General features: G+C 38.0%; 1 protein-coding gene across 1 annotated transcript; it reads left to right on the plus strand.

Annotated features, from left to right (window-relative positions):
* Positions 1–235: 235 nt before the first annotated feature.
* Positions 236–8,361, plus strand: LOC115918426 (UDP-glucuronosyltransferase 2B33-like). The gene is made up of 6 exons (XM_030977959.1): positions 236–890; positions 3,127–3,450; positions 3,982–4,233; positions 6,106–6,328; positions 6,766–6,985; positions 7,891–8,361. Exons 1-6 carry the CDS (start codon positions 570–572, stop codon positions 8,171–8,173), a joined length of 1,623 nt encoding a protein of 540 aa, XP_030833819.1. The 5' UTR covers positions 236–569; the 3' UTR covers positions 8,174–8,361.
* Positions 8,362–16,338: the final 7,977 nt, after the last annotated feature.

The following is a 16,338-nucleotide window of genomic DNA, read 5'->3' on the forward strand; positions in this document are numbered from 1 at the left end:
AGAGAGAGAGAGAGAGAGAGAGAGAGGAGAGAGCGCAAGAGAGAGAGAGAGAGAGAGAGAGAAAGAGGGAGAGAGATGTATACTTTTGGGGGTCATGCAGTGTATGAATACAAACCGGAACAATAGAAGAACTCTCGTGCGAATAAAAACTTAATTCAAGCGAAGAATAAATCACAAAAGCTTATACGTACGTGACCTTCGTCAAAAGATAGACCATCTACAGTGTTCAGTGAATACATGTATATAAATTTATATGAGAAGCAGGGATTCCAATCAGTACACTGGTTATGCTATGCTGGTAGCATACGTGCAATATGCGACTCTCACGTTCCATAGTCCAATCGTTTTGATATCATATCGGGCAATAACCGAAGAATGCACGAAGTATTTCATTCCGTTCGATATGCGCTAAAATATGTGAATGGACGCTATTTATCCGTAAATCTATAGTCTCTCGCATTCGAATGCTAATCTTTTTTGTAGGGATATATTATTACTCGATCTCCGACATTGGTACATCATTCATATCTCGATCTGTTAACAACCCGAGTTCCTCGGGGAGCAGTTGAATGGCGAATACATCACTTCTGCCGCGGAGACAAAGTCTGGTCCCGTTCATATGTTTCTGTGTTATGATTTTTACCCTACCTTCAAGCCAGGGGGGCAACGTCCTCATCACCACAAGTCTGGGGGAAGGTTCACATTATTTTGTTGGGAAGACGATCGGAAAGTACCTGGTGAAACATGGTCATAATGTAACGATGCTAGTCAGCAAAGCTTATGCTCATCGGGCTGAAAATCCAGATGACGCGGAACTGAATTTCATCGTTTTTCATCAGTCAGCCGAGCAGATTGAGTCAGTGAAAGAAAGACATTTGTCCTACTCAAAGGTAGGCCCTATTTCATTGCAATTTATCATTTAATAGTTCAAGGACAGTAGTGTGATTGAAAGAGGACTCCCAGCTTAGGATTACATCAATATGAAAGTGATAATAAGGAAAAGACGCGCCGTCAACTAGACGCGATTGTATAATCAAAACAAAGGTATATAAAATTACAATATTATAAAGCACATCATACCAAAACAATTATTCAAATGAGGAAAATAGATATTTTGCGTTTTCCAATTAAGATTAATCTTGAAAAGTTAAGGCAGTTTCTTTCATATGTGTTTGTTATTTCAAAATAGTATTGCAAATTTTATAGAACTCACAGTTTTAAAATAACTATAAAGTACATGTATATACCTAGTAGTGGCGTAATGAAAAAAAAAAAAAATCCTTTTTTTTTGGGGGGGGGGGGTAGAAAAAAAATCCGCATCACCCCACTCTTACATGCAGGCTCCGCTGAACGTTTTTAAAAAGTGGAGTCTAGAGGCAAAACTTATCTCGAGTGTATAAGCTGTGTTGTTATCAGGGGCGTCGCTAGACCTGTTGCAGTGGGGGAGGGGTGTAGAGGCCACCGATTACTGACAAAACGAGCCACCAATTACCAACAAATATATTAATGCCAATGTCCCAAAGTCTACAAATTTAAACCTATCAACCCGGGGCCAGGAACTAAGTTATTTTCAGTCCCCCCCCCCCCCCCCCCCCCCCCGTGAAGCGCGGAAGCTTTGTCACTTCATTAAATTATTAGAGAAAGAAAACGATCTGTTGTACCGTTTTCGACTCTTAAATATTATTTCGCCCCTCCCACGCGAATCGCAGAAGCTATGACGATTCATTTACTTATTAGAGAAAGAAGACGATTCATTGTACCGTTCTTGACTCTTAATCCTTGTCTGAATTCAGTTTCACCCCCCCCCCCCCCCCCCCCCCCCCACCTCCCGCGCAAAGCGCGGAAACTTTGACGTTTCAATAAATTATTACTCTTAATCCTTGTTTGAATTCACTTTCGCCCATCCCAATGGAAGCGCGGAAACTTTCACGATTCATTACATTTTTTGAGAAAGAAGACGATTCGTTGTGTCGTTTCGTTGTCTGAATTCAGTTTCTCCCCTCCCGCGCGAAGCGCATAGGCTTTGACGTTTCATTTAAATATTACTCTTAATCCCTGTCTGAAATCATTTTCGCCCAATGGCTGCTCGTAGCGCGGAAGCTTTCACGTTTCATTAAATTATTAGATAAAGAAGACGATTCGTTGTTTACCGCTCCCGACTCTTAATCGTCTGCATTCAGTTGCCCCCCCCCCCCCCCCCTCCCGCGCAAGAAGCGGAAGCTTTGCCGTTTCATTATTATTATTAGAGAAAGAAGACGATTCGTTGTACCGTTGTCTTACCTGAATTCAGTTTCCCCACTGGGTCCCTTAACGGTACACGTGCAGTCAGGGGCGTACGCATGATTTTTTTTTCGAGGGGGGGGGGGGGGGGGGTTAAAATTTGAAAATCGCGTCGAAAATTTCGCAACGACTCAGCCACCCGCTGGGTAAGCGGGGGGGGGGGGGGGGGGGGTGAGAGCACATTTACACAAAACAAATTGGTCCAGAATTTAATGGGAAAAAATCCTCTGGACGGCCATGCATTAATATGGCTCAAGGCATGGGCACACACAGCATTTTGTTATGTTGGGGACCGGGGTAAAATGCAATAAATTATTGAGAATTTATTGCATTTTATTTATTTTTTTTTTAATTTATGGAACTGCCCCCTACCCTAGCCTCCGCTGGGTACATTCATGGTTCAGTGACAAAGCAATGGCCTCGTAACTGTGAGGCCCCAGGATCAAAACCGTGACGATGTGCTATATTAGTGCCCTTTTGTGGGGCATTAATCCTCATTACTGTCATTTATGACTGAAGGGCGTAGATCCCCTAGTTGATAAGCATAGTAGGATACACATGCTTTAGCAGTCACCCAAAACACAAATTGGCAAATTATTATTCAATAAAATCTGAGAATGTATACTATTATCTAGATCTATTAGGAATATTTTTTTTTTTTAATTCCATAATAATTATTGGGGTAAAACAAAAATATTCCAACTATATGAGCGACAGTGTAAGTTGACCCCTCCCCCTCTTATTTTTGTATTATTTATTCATTCACATATTTATTTATTCAATATTCATTTATGTAAACATTTGTTTATATATTCATTAATTCATTAAATTCTTCATTTTTGATAGAATGCACTAGAACCGAGTGGCGCGGCGTACTTGTATAAACTCATTCAAGCACATCGGAAGGGGGCCGCCGACGACTGCGATGAGCTCCTCGGACAGAACCCCGACGTCATGCGCCGACTCGAAGAGGGGAACTTCGACGTGGTCGTCTACGACATGATCTGGTTGTGCAGCTTGTTGTTGGCAATGAAACTGAACGTGCCCGCTGTGTTATCCTCCCCCATGGCTGCCCCGACGATGCTCTCCATGTACGCGGGAAACCCCGTGAATCTGGCATCCACTCCCGATGTAATGAATGGTTATAATAACAAAATGACATTCTTCCAGGTTAGTTTATTTGTTTTTATCTATCTAGTCGTTATTCGTTATTATTTCAATTATTCATTCATTCATTTCTTTATGTTTTATTTATTTATTTATTTATTTATTTATTCATTTGATTTTACTCATTTATATGTATATATTAAAATATATTAATTTATAAATATCTTTCTACAATCATTCATTTTTCCATTCATTTATTGATTAATTGAATTCAATAATTACTGTACATTTCTATACTACTATACTACTACTACTACTACTACTACTACTTCTACTATACTACTACTACTTCTACTATAGTACTACTACTACTACTACTACTACTACTACTACTACGACTACGACTACTACTACTGTGGTTTCTCTTCTTATTCTACTTCTACTTCTAGTCTTATTCTACTACTACTACTACTACTACTACTACTACTATTTCTACTACTTCTACTAATACTAATACTACTACTACTATAGAAGAAAATAAGTACCCACATGCCTTTTACTTTTCTTTATTTATTGTTTATTTTCTGTTTACAGCGTGTAAACAACGTGCTCGCCAACCGAGTTTTATATTCGGTATTGGAGTACCATCATGTACCGTACAATAGTATCAGAGAACGACACCAGATCAGACCGGATTTATCCGGTTCTATCTCGAATTTGGTCGGGACCTATACCGATCTGTTCCTGGTCAATCTGGATTTCGCCGTTGAGTTCCCGCTCCCGCTCAACCCGAACATCATCACCATGGGGGGTATCACGGCCAGGCCGGCATCACCTTTACCAAATGTAAGATATCTTCTTTTAACACGGTCTTTGAAAAATGTGTTTCGGTTTTTAAGGATGAAAATAGTAAGAAAGGACGAAAAACAGACAGATAAGCATACAAATATGAACGAAAACCAGAAGAAAAACATTTCCTGAATATTTACGGAGTTTAGAAGTATTTTTATGCGAGAAAAGGTGGATGTTTTATTACTTTAACTGAACTCGCTCAAGATCAGCTCTAACTATTCTGTTAATATATTCGAAAAAACGCAAGTTTTTAAATATAGGATTTCCCGGCCAAATTAAATTGATTTGTCTTGCGTTCAAATTCGACGGTTTTAGTGCAGTCACGTATATCTCGGGTTTATATTCCTTTTTCTAGTTTTCAAATCTATGGAATTTTCGTTAGAATCTACGTATGTTTCATTCAAATTAATGAACAATGTGCTTCTTTCGCTATTTGGTCATTTGATTTGGCGCAACACGATTTTCTGACAACGCGACGATGTACTTCTAGCATTCTAATTCATTTGTAGCATTCAAATTAGTGCTTTATGCACTTAAATTTATGGTCAATATACATTTCTCGTTTATTGCACACTTTTTATAGCTCATTCTTTTTCTTTCAAGATTGTTTTTTCATGTGTATTTCATCATATTTCATTTTCTTGCATTTATACACTTATACTTATTAGATTTATCTGATATTCATCAGCATTTAAGTTTGATTGTTAAGAAAAAAACGACTTGCATCTACGGACCTGATGGTCTCAATATATTTGTAAATGTTCATGTAAGGAAGTTGTTTGTCTTATGTTTCATCATAAAGTTATCATAATTTCATTATGGAAGAAGGGTACAATATTGTGACTAGGATAGGGACTAGAGTCAACAATTTGAACATGAGTCATTATTTAGCCAAGTCTTTAGCCATCGATCTGCTGGCGGGCAAGTAAACTATGAAACTCTTTAAGAAAAACAGAGGGGTGTGCTGGGTATAAGAGACGATGTGAATTACTTTTGTAAAATTCCGAGTCTGTAGTAAAAAGGGGCGATTGAGGGTACCCCCACCTTTCCCTGAAATATGAACATGTCCGTGCAGAAATGCCATATCCCTTGATTTCGCCCCTTATTTACTTTATGTCTGACTACACCAATCTGCATTGTCCTGAAAATGAATAAATGGAATAACAGCTTAGACCCCAATGGCAAATCATGCATTTTAACTGCATTATTTAAAAACTGTAAAAGTTTGTTGCAATTCTTCCACCTAACATTCCTAACTTAAATACAAATCTTACGAATACGAATGACAGGTGTTAATTTGAATGATAAAACTTACGCTTCGACAAGTGGATATTAATTTGAATGCTAGTTGAGCAGTTTCTAAATTGAATGACAGATCTATGATACCCTTCGACCAAATTCCTAAATGATGACAAACACTATGACTTTCAATTAGCAAAAACGCTCATCCTAACTTTCCGTTGTTGAAGGTTAAAACTTTTAAAAAATCACTCTATTTTCGGTAGTATAATTTGGTTTAAAGGGAAAACCCAAAATACTTGGATATGGTAAAGCGGAAAATCTGTGAGTACTGAATTCTTTTAGAACAAACCGATATGGGATAATAATAATAATAATCCGTTTTTAGCTCATCCGGCCTGAAGGGCCTGATGAGCTTATGCCATGCCGTGGCGTCCGTCGTCCGTCCGTCCGTCCACAGTTTTCAAAATGTTTCTTCTTCGTTATTTTTCAACCGATTTTGATTCTGATTGTTTCATATGATAGGGCTAGGAGGGGGATTTAAAACTTATACACAGAATCGTGAAATTCATTATCTATGCTAACTTATATCCTGTTCCCTATCTGTCAACCAACACGTTCGGCTAGGACTTGGAAGCATTCATGCAGTCCTCTGGCGATGGGGGCGTCATCTTGTTCACTCTGGGTAGCTACGTCACGCATATCAAGCCGGAATTCCTGGAGCCGTTCGCAGAGGTCTTCCAGCGATATCCGCAGCAGAAGATCCTGTGGCAGTTGGCAGGTGAACCCAAGTTCAAACTGCCACCGAACGTGAAGACGATGCCGTGGCTGCCACAGAATGATATCTTAGGTAAGGAACATATGCAGAGGTTTCCTCTGTACGGTCATACCTAAGAATTACCATATAAATAGAGGTGTCATGGTCCAGTGGAAGCATTTTCGGATTGTGAATATTCCTTGACTTCTGCATTGTGAGCACCGAAATCGGTAGCCTCGCAGAGCCGAGGTAATATCAGAGCACGTTTAACACCTTGCATGGTGGATAATTAAGTAGTATTGTAAATCAAAAAGCCACTTGTTATACAGCGGTCTCTATCTTTCCTTGGGTTTCTTACTAAGACAGAAATTGTTTACTGAACAGTCATGACTTGTCTTACTGGCCCTTCCTCTGTGGATATACGTCCTCTATAAATACACGTGCACGTATCCGATTTCCGTTTGATGGCCTCGACAGACAGGTTTGACGTATTCGAGATTGCAAACTATTTCACTCGTGATTGCTTTCAGGTCACCCAAAGACGCGTCTCTTCATTTTCCACGGTGGCAACAACGGGTTCTACGAGACCGTGTACCATGGTGTACCCGCCATCATAATACCCCTGACCGGGGACGCCATCGACCAAGGGGTTCGACTGAAACACCACGGTTTCGGTATCGTCCTTGACAAAACCAATGTGACTGTGGACATCCTGCGGGTCGCCATAGATACCATTCTCAACAATGATAGGTAGGCACGGTTGTGGTGCCGGGGGTTGGGGTGAGAATTGGAGTGGTAGTCTGAAGATCTGGGGTCCAGGAGATTTTCGGTCAAAATCCTGGGGGTATCACTTTGGCAGAGGTCTTCAGGGATGTTCGCAAACATTGATACGTTCTGGGATTTGAGAAGGGGGTACAGGGCGAAAAAATATAAGCTAGTGAAATCCTTGCTTCTAATTGGTTATCAGCAGATTTGTCACTGATTTTTGTCATTTGTCATTGAAAAAAGGCGTTGTGAAACGGGTCCCTGGTGTATGTTCTTTGGATTTGGAATTTTCAAAAAGGGGTACGTTTTATGAAAGAGTGAGAACTTTCACGAAACGATTAACGGATGTTCGCAAACATATGAATCCGTATTTATAATTTTGGCGAAAGTAAGGTACTTGTTTTGTTAATACATGAGTTCTCGAGGGTTCTCGACAAGCCGAAAATGTTATCAAAGAGTTCTATTCAAAGCCTGTTTTGTAACCTTGCCTATTTTTTATGCTAAAAGAGTAGTACTTTGTAGATAAAGCTTCTTGAAAAAAGGCAAAGTAGGAGGTCAATACTTTCAACTCCGTTAACGATCATCTGGTACACGAATGAAAATTGACATAAAGTTCCTGAGGTCCCTCCTCACAATAGCACCGTCAAAATCAAAACCCCTGCCAATCTTTGGATTAACGAGTTGAGGAGCAAGAAGGTAATGAAGGATACATGAGACTGACAAGTCGCCTACAAATTATCTGTTTTTTTTAAACATCATTCAACATGATTCAACATAGTAACAGCGTTTTTGCTTTTACATACAAATTTATGGATTGAAAATAAGTATGGCGGAGCGCTCTTTTTTGGTCTCGTTCTAATTATTAGTTTCACCTCCCTTTCCCTTTACAGTTATTCCGAGGCGGCAAAACTACTGTCCTCGCGTCTACGAAGCAGGTCGATGCATCCGGGTGATCGCGCTGCATTCTGGATCAACCACGTGATCAAACATGGCGGCAGCTACATGAGAAGTCCACTCATAGAACTCAACTTCATACAGCGAAATCTGCTTGATGTCATAGCGTTTTTCTTGGCCGTAATATCAGTAATTCTCGTGATATCTTGTTATTGTATGAAATGTACGTTCCGATGCTGTAAGCGAATGTGTTTCACTACCAAAGAAAAACATGACTGAAAATTAGAAATACTACCTCGGCTTATTTTTATTTTCTTTTGTAATAGAATGGCCATCCCATAATCGCGAGTATCAAAAGAGATAAGTCATGCTGCCAAATAATAAAAATGGCCTTAAAGTAATGCCTAACCTAGCTCTACATGCCCTCCCAACTTTATTTCTTAAATGGTGAAGAAAGGAGGAAAATTAGAGAAAGGGGGTGGGTTGGGGGGGGGGGGGGGAGGCTTACGCGAAAAGAAGATGATGGGCCTGTACAACTCGAAACTTGATGGCCTTGTTTTCTTGCATTCGAATTTCGATAAGTCTGGTGATTTGGTGTTTGATTTTTGTTTAATGTTTTGTTATGTCATCATAATCTTAGCAGTGAAAAGTCTTCACCATATAGTGAAAATGTTGTAGCTTTTGTGAATGATATTTTATATTTGGTATCAAATTCTTAGCATTCAAGAACTTTTTATATAATCAAGCAAATGCATATTAATTTGGATTGATTGTATATATGTATAGGCTAAGGGTATGTTACATGTTTTTCAACAATTAGTGCGCACATTGAATCACATTTGCCCCAAGACAGTACTTCACAATGAATAATTCTACCTCTTTTTTAATTTCTTAAAATGAGTAGATCATGTGAACTTTCCTTTTAAAGTTGTGTAGAGATAAAGTATGTACATATAGTAGCACTGCGCCGGTCGCTCATGGAAAATATCATTCTGTATTTCATAGAGAATTTTAGAAAAATAAATATGATGATGATGTATTAAATAAACTCGCACTGCATATTCAGCTTTCTTAATTCAGTGCGCGATGCATTTTATCTACACTGCTTCTCTTTACCCTGGTGGATAAGTGGGTATAGATAGGATGTGATGGTTGCATTGTTTGAATAGGCTGTACGTGCCTGAGTATTGTAAGACGACTGGCTGGAATCCTTCTCATTGTATGGGGGAAACAAGACGATGTGTATTTGTGGAAGAGCAAGTTTAATAATGAATTGGGTCATAATAATCATTTAGATTAAAACAAAAACGAAGAACAACCGTAGGGGAAACACCGGAAGGACTTTTCCAAGAAAATGTACGAAAAAGTATTTAAAAAAAAAAAAAAAAAAAAAAAAAAAAATTATTATTATTACTATTATTTGTGTGTGTGTGTGGGGGGGGGGGGGGATTAGTGCTCTAAACATGATATGGACGGCTAATTTTACCACTTTTACATTATGCGAATGTTCTATTATAGGGTGACATGGATGGGGGGGGGGGGGTATAACTGCAGATCTAAGAAACTGCTATTACAATACACGTCTGAGTGCGTGCATTAAATACAGTGCATATTTTACCCAGTCGTTATTACTGGCCTTCCAGCAGGCGACGATTGCCGGGAAAATGATCACAATGCCCTTTGCTATTTGCTAAATAGCTTCCTTTCTGGATCTATTTGAATACGGTCCAGACACTTAAGGTCAACAAACTTTTAATGGGTGACGTACCAATTTTCATCTTTGATCGCAGATTTACAATAGTGTTGCATTGATCAGGCATAAAGCCATTGTTGGATATTGCTGGAGAGATAATGAAAGGCTGAGGCTGGGTAGAGAAAGAGAGAGAGAGATAGAGAGAGCGGTTGAGATAATAAAGGAACGGGGTCAAAATGTGCCTATATACAGGGATGAAGCCAGGGAGAGATTAAAAGATATTATAAACGAACAATAATATAGGCTGAACTTATGATAGTGAATATACTTCCGTTTGTTTGTTCATTAATATCGGTTGCCCATCCTTCTCTTCTTCTTTTCTCTTTCTATTTCTCTCCGTCTCTCTCCTGACCTCTTACTCTCTCTCTCTTTCTCAGTTTCTCTCTCTCTCTCTCGTTCTCCTCTCTCTCTTTGCCCCTTCCCTTTCTATTTCCCTCTCTCTTCCCATCATTTGCCCTTTCTAAATCGTTTTCTGATATCAATATTGGAAGCAAATTGAGAATATTATATGCAAACCTCGACATTTAAAGGTAAAGAGGGGGATAGAATTATATGGGGATTCACACACACCCAAAACCAAAAAAGAGAAATTGTTAAGTTGAACGAAGAGGAGGGGGGGGGGGGGGGGGACGACGAAAGAATGTGAGATATTAACAAAAGTGAAAACTAGCGAATAACAAAGACCTTTTAATAGCATTGATTACAATGCAAAATTTAATTGTTCTGTATATAATTGTTGTTTACATGTATTTACAATTGTTTATATTTGTACAAGAAGTCATTTGAAATGACTTTAAAATTGGTCCAGGATCCTTATCATTTACAAAATGTGCATAATCTACAAAGGTCAATTCAATATCAATATTTTGTGGATTCACAGGGATGGATAATATTTTCATAGTTCGCTTTCTACAGTGTATAATTATACCAAACTGTTTATTTACATGAAACCCTATCTCATTTCTAAGTCATTCCCTTGCAGAACTTAAGGCCTATTCTCCACATTCTAAATGCAATAAGCTTAAAGCCATACTCTACTAGAAGGACTACCGCAAAATCCCCTCTAGCGCCATCTCAGGTCAGCTGTAGCAGTATGTTCCCGTACAGGCGCCCCGGAAGCAGTTTGGAATTTATTTATTTATTTATTTATTTATTTTTTTATTTTTTTTTTGGGGGGGGGGAGGGGGGGGGCAATCATTTCAGGGGGCTCACCTTCCAGGGGCAGTGACGTAATGAGAAAAAACGTTCGGAAGGGGGGGGGCAGACGAAAAATCTGCATCACCACCAGTCTTACACGTTACATGCAGGTCCCGCGGAACGTTTTTTCAAAGTGGAGTAACGACCAGGTAGAGCGTAAATTGGCGTGGGTTCCAGGGCATTAGCCTCGGCAGAGGGTCAAGGGGCTAGGCCCCCGGAAGCTCAGGGGTTTTAGGTATTTACTTACGGTTAGATGAGCATCCAGGGGCCCTCTTTAAGACCATTGACGTGTTCCAAGCTCAGAGGTTTTAATATTTAACTACGGTCAGATGAGCATCCAGGGGCCGCCTTAGGGCCCTTGGTGGGGTCCAGGGGGCAGAGCCCCCGGAAGCTCGGAGTTTTAGGTATTTAATTACGGTCAGATGAGCATTTTGTATACCTAATTTGTGACATTGGCAAGTCACTTATTTTTTTCTCTCCGTCTCTCTTTATTTTTCTCTTTAACATACTTTTTCAAAAAGTGAGGGAGGGGGGGGGGGGGGGGCTCGAGCCCAGCCACTTTGCAGACCTTGACATAAAGGCTTCTAAATAAGTGGACTTTTCGCCCGACTGTAATAAAAAAAAGTATGACTTACCAAAAAATGGAGAAAAAATACCTGAAAATCATGTCTTAACAGCAACATTTGTAAATCACTGGTATCGGATTAGAAATACACCCCCCATCAGTACGCCAACGTCCAGGGTTCATGTCTTCTCACCCCTATAACAAACAAAAACAGCACAATATTTACACGATATGCGCTTATCGCTATTATATAGATCTCCATTGATAAATACCGTATAGGTGGCATGCGCAATGTTTATGAAATTTAAATTCCTGTGAACTTTCCTGTTCTTTGAATGGAATTATCTTTGTGATTTAATTCAGGTTTTTATTATTGTTATGTTCTTTTGGGTTAAAAATACAAACCATGTTTACTCCTTTACTGCTTTTTTTTTTTTTTTTTTTGGAGGGGGGGGGGGGCGTTTTGGGGGGCAAAAATGCGTTTTGCCCACCCCCATTTTTTTGGTTGGGGGGGGGGGGGCAACTGCCCCCCTGCCCCCCCCCCCCCCCTCCCCACTTCCGGCGCCTATATGCCACCTATACTTGTTCCAAACAAGTATTACATGTCCAGTTATTATTATAATTCTGTTTAGGATAGCATTTACCAACTTCATTTATTTTGTTTTTCCAATCCACCACTGTGTCAGCTCTCAATTACGTCCTTCCAACATCGCTCACACAAAACGCGCGAAAGGCAACCGAATGCGGCCCTTTCGCTAAACATTCTAACCGAGTTCAAAGTCCGCTTATTTACCAAATCCAGTAGCCATTTTGGTGGTGAGATTCAGTAGAGAAGCTTTGTTTTCAAACACCCATTTCATATTATATTGAAAGCTCATAACAATTACGATTACTTCTACTGTAACTATATGGTAAGTGATAAATGATTGTGAATCAAATTATTTTCATGATTTAATCGTAAATTTGTTGAAATTTATTATCTTTGTCTAATCTTATCTCTTGGCGTCTACACTACGACGGTAATACGTGTATACGAATAGGTTTGTTGCATGTACGTCATGTTCAACATATAAGTTATAGTTTACCTGAATTCCCAGTGATAATTGAATGTTAATAACTTAGCAATATTTTACTCCCTTTGTACGACCTTCATGTTTTTTTTTATTACAAAGGGCTCGTTAAAAACACATGCTTGTATTTCTTTTCTTCTTATCTTGTTTTCGTTGGGAGAGGGGGGTCGTCGAAGCCAATACTGATAAGCAGCCAGCCATTATATTCATCGTATCATTTTACTTTCTACTTTGTAGCATGATCAAATTCAAATAATATATGAAAGAATCATTTTTTCAAATCGTTGTAAAACGCTTTTCAGAACCGGTATCACAGTTTGGATATTTTTTTCTTTGTTGTAATACAGGGCATACTGAATCTGCACAGTATATCCGTCAACATTTATAATGGGAGGTAAGTTCAATTTGTACTATGTTGTCTAACGAGAACGTAAATTTGCTGTTGAGTATATAACTTCTTCTGCTTCTTCCTTTTTTTCTTGTTGTTGTTATTCCTCTTTCTCTTCAATTTCTTCTTCTTCTTATCCTTTTCTTGTCCTTGTTCTTGTTTTTGTTGTTGGTGTTCTTCTTCTGCTAGTAATCTCTAAATGTCTGTACCGCCTAACTGAAATTTGTCCCATATTTACATCCCAAAGGTAATGGAACCTTTGTAATAGGGTTTAAAGGGAAATCACTGCTGACTTTCCTCAATATCACTGTGGTGCCCAGAATAATTAAGAGAATCTTAAGTTGTATTTGTTTTATGGTGATAGAATGAATGAGATTAGGAGAGGAAAATTTGTGATGACAAGTTGCCCCTAATCAAGACATCAATATACAAGTATTTTGGCCTTTTTTCTATGAATGTATATTATTTCTAGATCTAAGCGATGGTTCAAATTGAACCCTTTTCCCCAAATATTGGGGTTCATCAAAAAAACATCGAGCCGCGACGAGTCTCTTTTCAGTCCAATCTTTACTGATGCTTTCAGGACCTTAACATGTTTATAGAACGACACAATGTTAAGTATGTTAATACAACCGTTTTATCCAAAAGTGAAGAATATTAAGTAAAGTAAAGGATTTATTTGCAGATGTTCACTTATTCGAAATACGATAAGAAAGAAGTGAAGCGTTTGGACCAAACTTTTATTCCACAAAGTTTTATCTGAAAATGAAGAATAGTGGAGACTGCCTTGGTGTAATGTAAAAAAAATCATTTCCTTTCAATCAATAAGTACATAACATTATGACTCGAATCGGTAGCGGTCTTAAAAAAGGAGGGGAGAGTCAAGCTCTGTTCTTCGAAGCAAAGTTGGTATTCGAAAAATACTACGCAAATGCTCCTTTTGTGAAGCTTTAGTCAGTTCATAAGGCATCGATGAATAGGTTTCATTTTATTAATTATTTAGTTATTTGGTGTTTTCAATCGTTCTTTAATCACTCTTGCTTTACGAGTTCAGTGTTTGTGGATGTGTTTAAGTCAATTGACATGTTTGTATGTATTTTTTTGTTTGGGCCGAGAAGGGATATTATTTTTTACACAGTTTGGTATGGATAAATGTGACTATTAATATCATTATTATTGTTATTATCATAATTATAGTTATTATTATTATTATTATCATTATTGTTAAAATTATATCTTTATTATCATTATTGCAAAATATATCATCATTACAACACAGTATATCTTTTAAGAGTTAAAAAGTTTTTATTATTTGGTGTGTGCCCGAGTGAGAAATTCTTTTTTAGCATTATTAGCTGAATAATGTAAAGGTAAACTTTGATAACGTGAAAAAAAAGGGTAGGAAATTTTATCTGGACTGGCTTGCAAGTGGAAAAAATGCCGATCAGAATTGTAATTTGATTTCGCACTCAAACACTTCCACATAAATAAAATTATTGTATTCTTCTTATCTTAATTATCGTTCTTGTTTTTCCTTTTTTCTCGTTTATTTCCATTTCCAAAGAAATAAAATAAAGTACATGGTATCGCATTGGAAAAAGTAAAACAATGAAACTTAACAATATATTTGTAATTGGTCCACAGTGTACAACAGCCATATAAAACAGGTTGGTCATGGAGGGGACTGCTGAAAATTAAAGCTGGGCTTTTAGATTGCAGTCCCCTATATCTTATAATTGCAAAAATAGTATATCAATAATAAGGGAACGCACAAATACATAAACCAAATAGACATAACATGAAAGGAGTGAAAGGGACAGAGAAAGAAGGGAGACAAGAAACAAGAGAAGGTAGGACTCTTATCTACAATTCACACAACAAAACAAGGACCGACCGGAACACGGATAACATTACAAAATGAATGAAAATATAATTTGGGTAAAATAAATTTAATTTACTACATGTGCCCAGGATTTTATTTGCTATTCTACATCTAAGATGTTTAAAAAATACTCCTAATTCATTGCTGAAATATTATTAAGAGAAAAAAGGGAAACATTGGAAAATAGATTTGAATATGTCAATTATTGTTATTATTCATTAAAACTATTTCATGCACTCTATCTCGCTTTATATTGCAATGTGATTCTTCTTTTGTCTCTCTTTTAACCTAAATGTGGTTATTTTTGGCAGCCATGTTATATTCCTGCATTCCCCGTCCATGTCCTTCCCCTCTTCCTATTTTCCTTCATTCTCTCCTTACTACTTTCCTCTCTCCCACGTCCCTCGCTGTATGATAATAATGTAGGTATGTAGTACAATGCAGTCTACATTTGATAAGCAACTGAGGGCACGTTTCAGTAAACGGTGTTAGAGTCTGGATCAATATAATTATTATAATATGTATGCACATTTGATCTCTATTGTCATATAGTGCTGTCTGTTTTCAAAATTGTATTACCTATAGGACAATGTGGTATTTTTAGAACTGTGGAAAACCAACCATTACAATGACTAGGACATGTTTACGAACCTACCTCAGAGACGACACAAGTTTACAAGTGGACCCCCAGGAAGAACAGGAAGAACAGTGTCATATATTTTTATGACACTGAACGGGCAATCCAGCCAATCATTTTTAAGCAATCTATATACACATGTAATTTTTTTTTTTAATTCTGTTATGTTTCATTTCGTTTTATGTCATATGTTATTTGTCTTTTTAATATGATTGGAAAATAAATACAATACAATACAATAGATACAGCAGTAACTGGGGATTACCACGTTACTGCTGTATCTATTGTAAACTTGTGTCGCCTCATCCACGCACACGGAACATAGATATCCCTCCCCTCTCCACATACACACACACGCACACACAAACACAAAGCACCCTTGTTGTAGTGCGCAAGAAGATCCAGTATATTCTCATTCTGCATTCAATACATGTATACCTTTTCGCCACTCATAATTTCGAGTTCAAAATTTATCTGCTAATGAAGCATATGATTGTGTTCATGAAAATCGTTCTTTTGTTCCCTTTTTTTTACCAGACATTCCAGTCACATTAGCATTCCTAAATTTAAAGACTATAAAGTTGAGTTCCGGCCATGCTATTGCATTGTAAAAAAACGGTGTGGAATCGATCAAAAATTGTTGATCATGTAGCATATAAGTATCGGTGTGTACTGCAAGGTTATGGAGTCATCAGAATGATACAAAATTTGGCCTAGTCTTATGTAAATGTACAATCACTATACACCGACAGATTCTACACAGACATGTGGCATAAAAATCGGGCCTCATTTTAAGCTGATTCTCGTCATATTTAGAATATGAAGGCATTTGCAGATCCATGCTTTTTAGGGAACATTTTTTCTCTGATGTTCTTCCACACTTGCACAATAACAATAATAACACTCACAAATTATTTTTCACATCAACCCCAGAACTCAATCTTCTCTTTAA

This window comes from Strongylocentrotus purpuratus, unplaced genomic scaffold (genome assembly GCF_000002235.5).
Source record: "Strongylocentrotus purpuratus isolate Spur 01 unplaced genomic scaffold, Spur_5.0 spur5_scaffold_1, whole genome shotgun sequence".
Classification (NCBI taxonomy): Eukaryota; Metazoa; Echinodermata; class Echinoidea; order Camarodonta; family Strongylocentrotidae; genus Strongylocentrotus; species Strongylocentrotus purpuratus.

What these genes read in the sequence shown, in the direction of transcription:
- LOC115918426 (XM_030977959.1), top strand. Translation starts at nt 570, where the DNA reads ATGGCGAATACATCACTTCTGCCGCGGAGACAAAGTCTGGTCCCGTTC. An exon ending in GCCACAGAATGATATCTTAG is followed by an intron (nt 6,329 to 6,765) that starts GTAAGGAACATA and finishes GATTGCTTTCAG; the next exon opens with GTCACCCAAAGACGCGTCTC. An exon ending in ACCATTCTCAACAATGATAG is followed by an intron (nt 6,986 to 7,890) that starts GTAGGCACGGTT and finishes TTCCCTTTACAG; the next exon opens with TTATTCCGAGGCGGCAAAAC.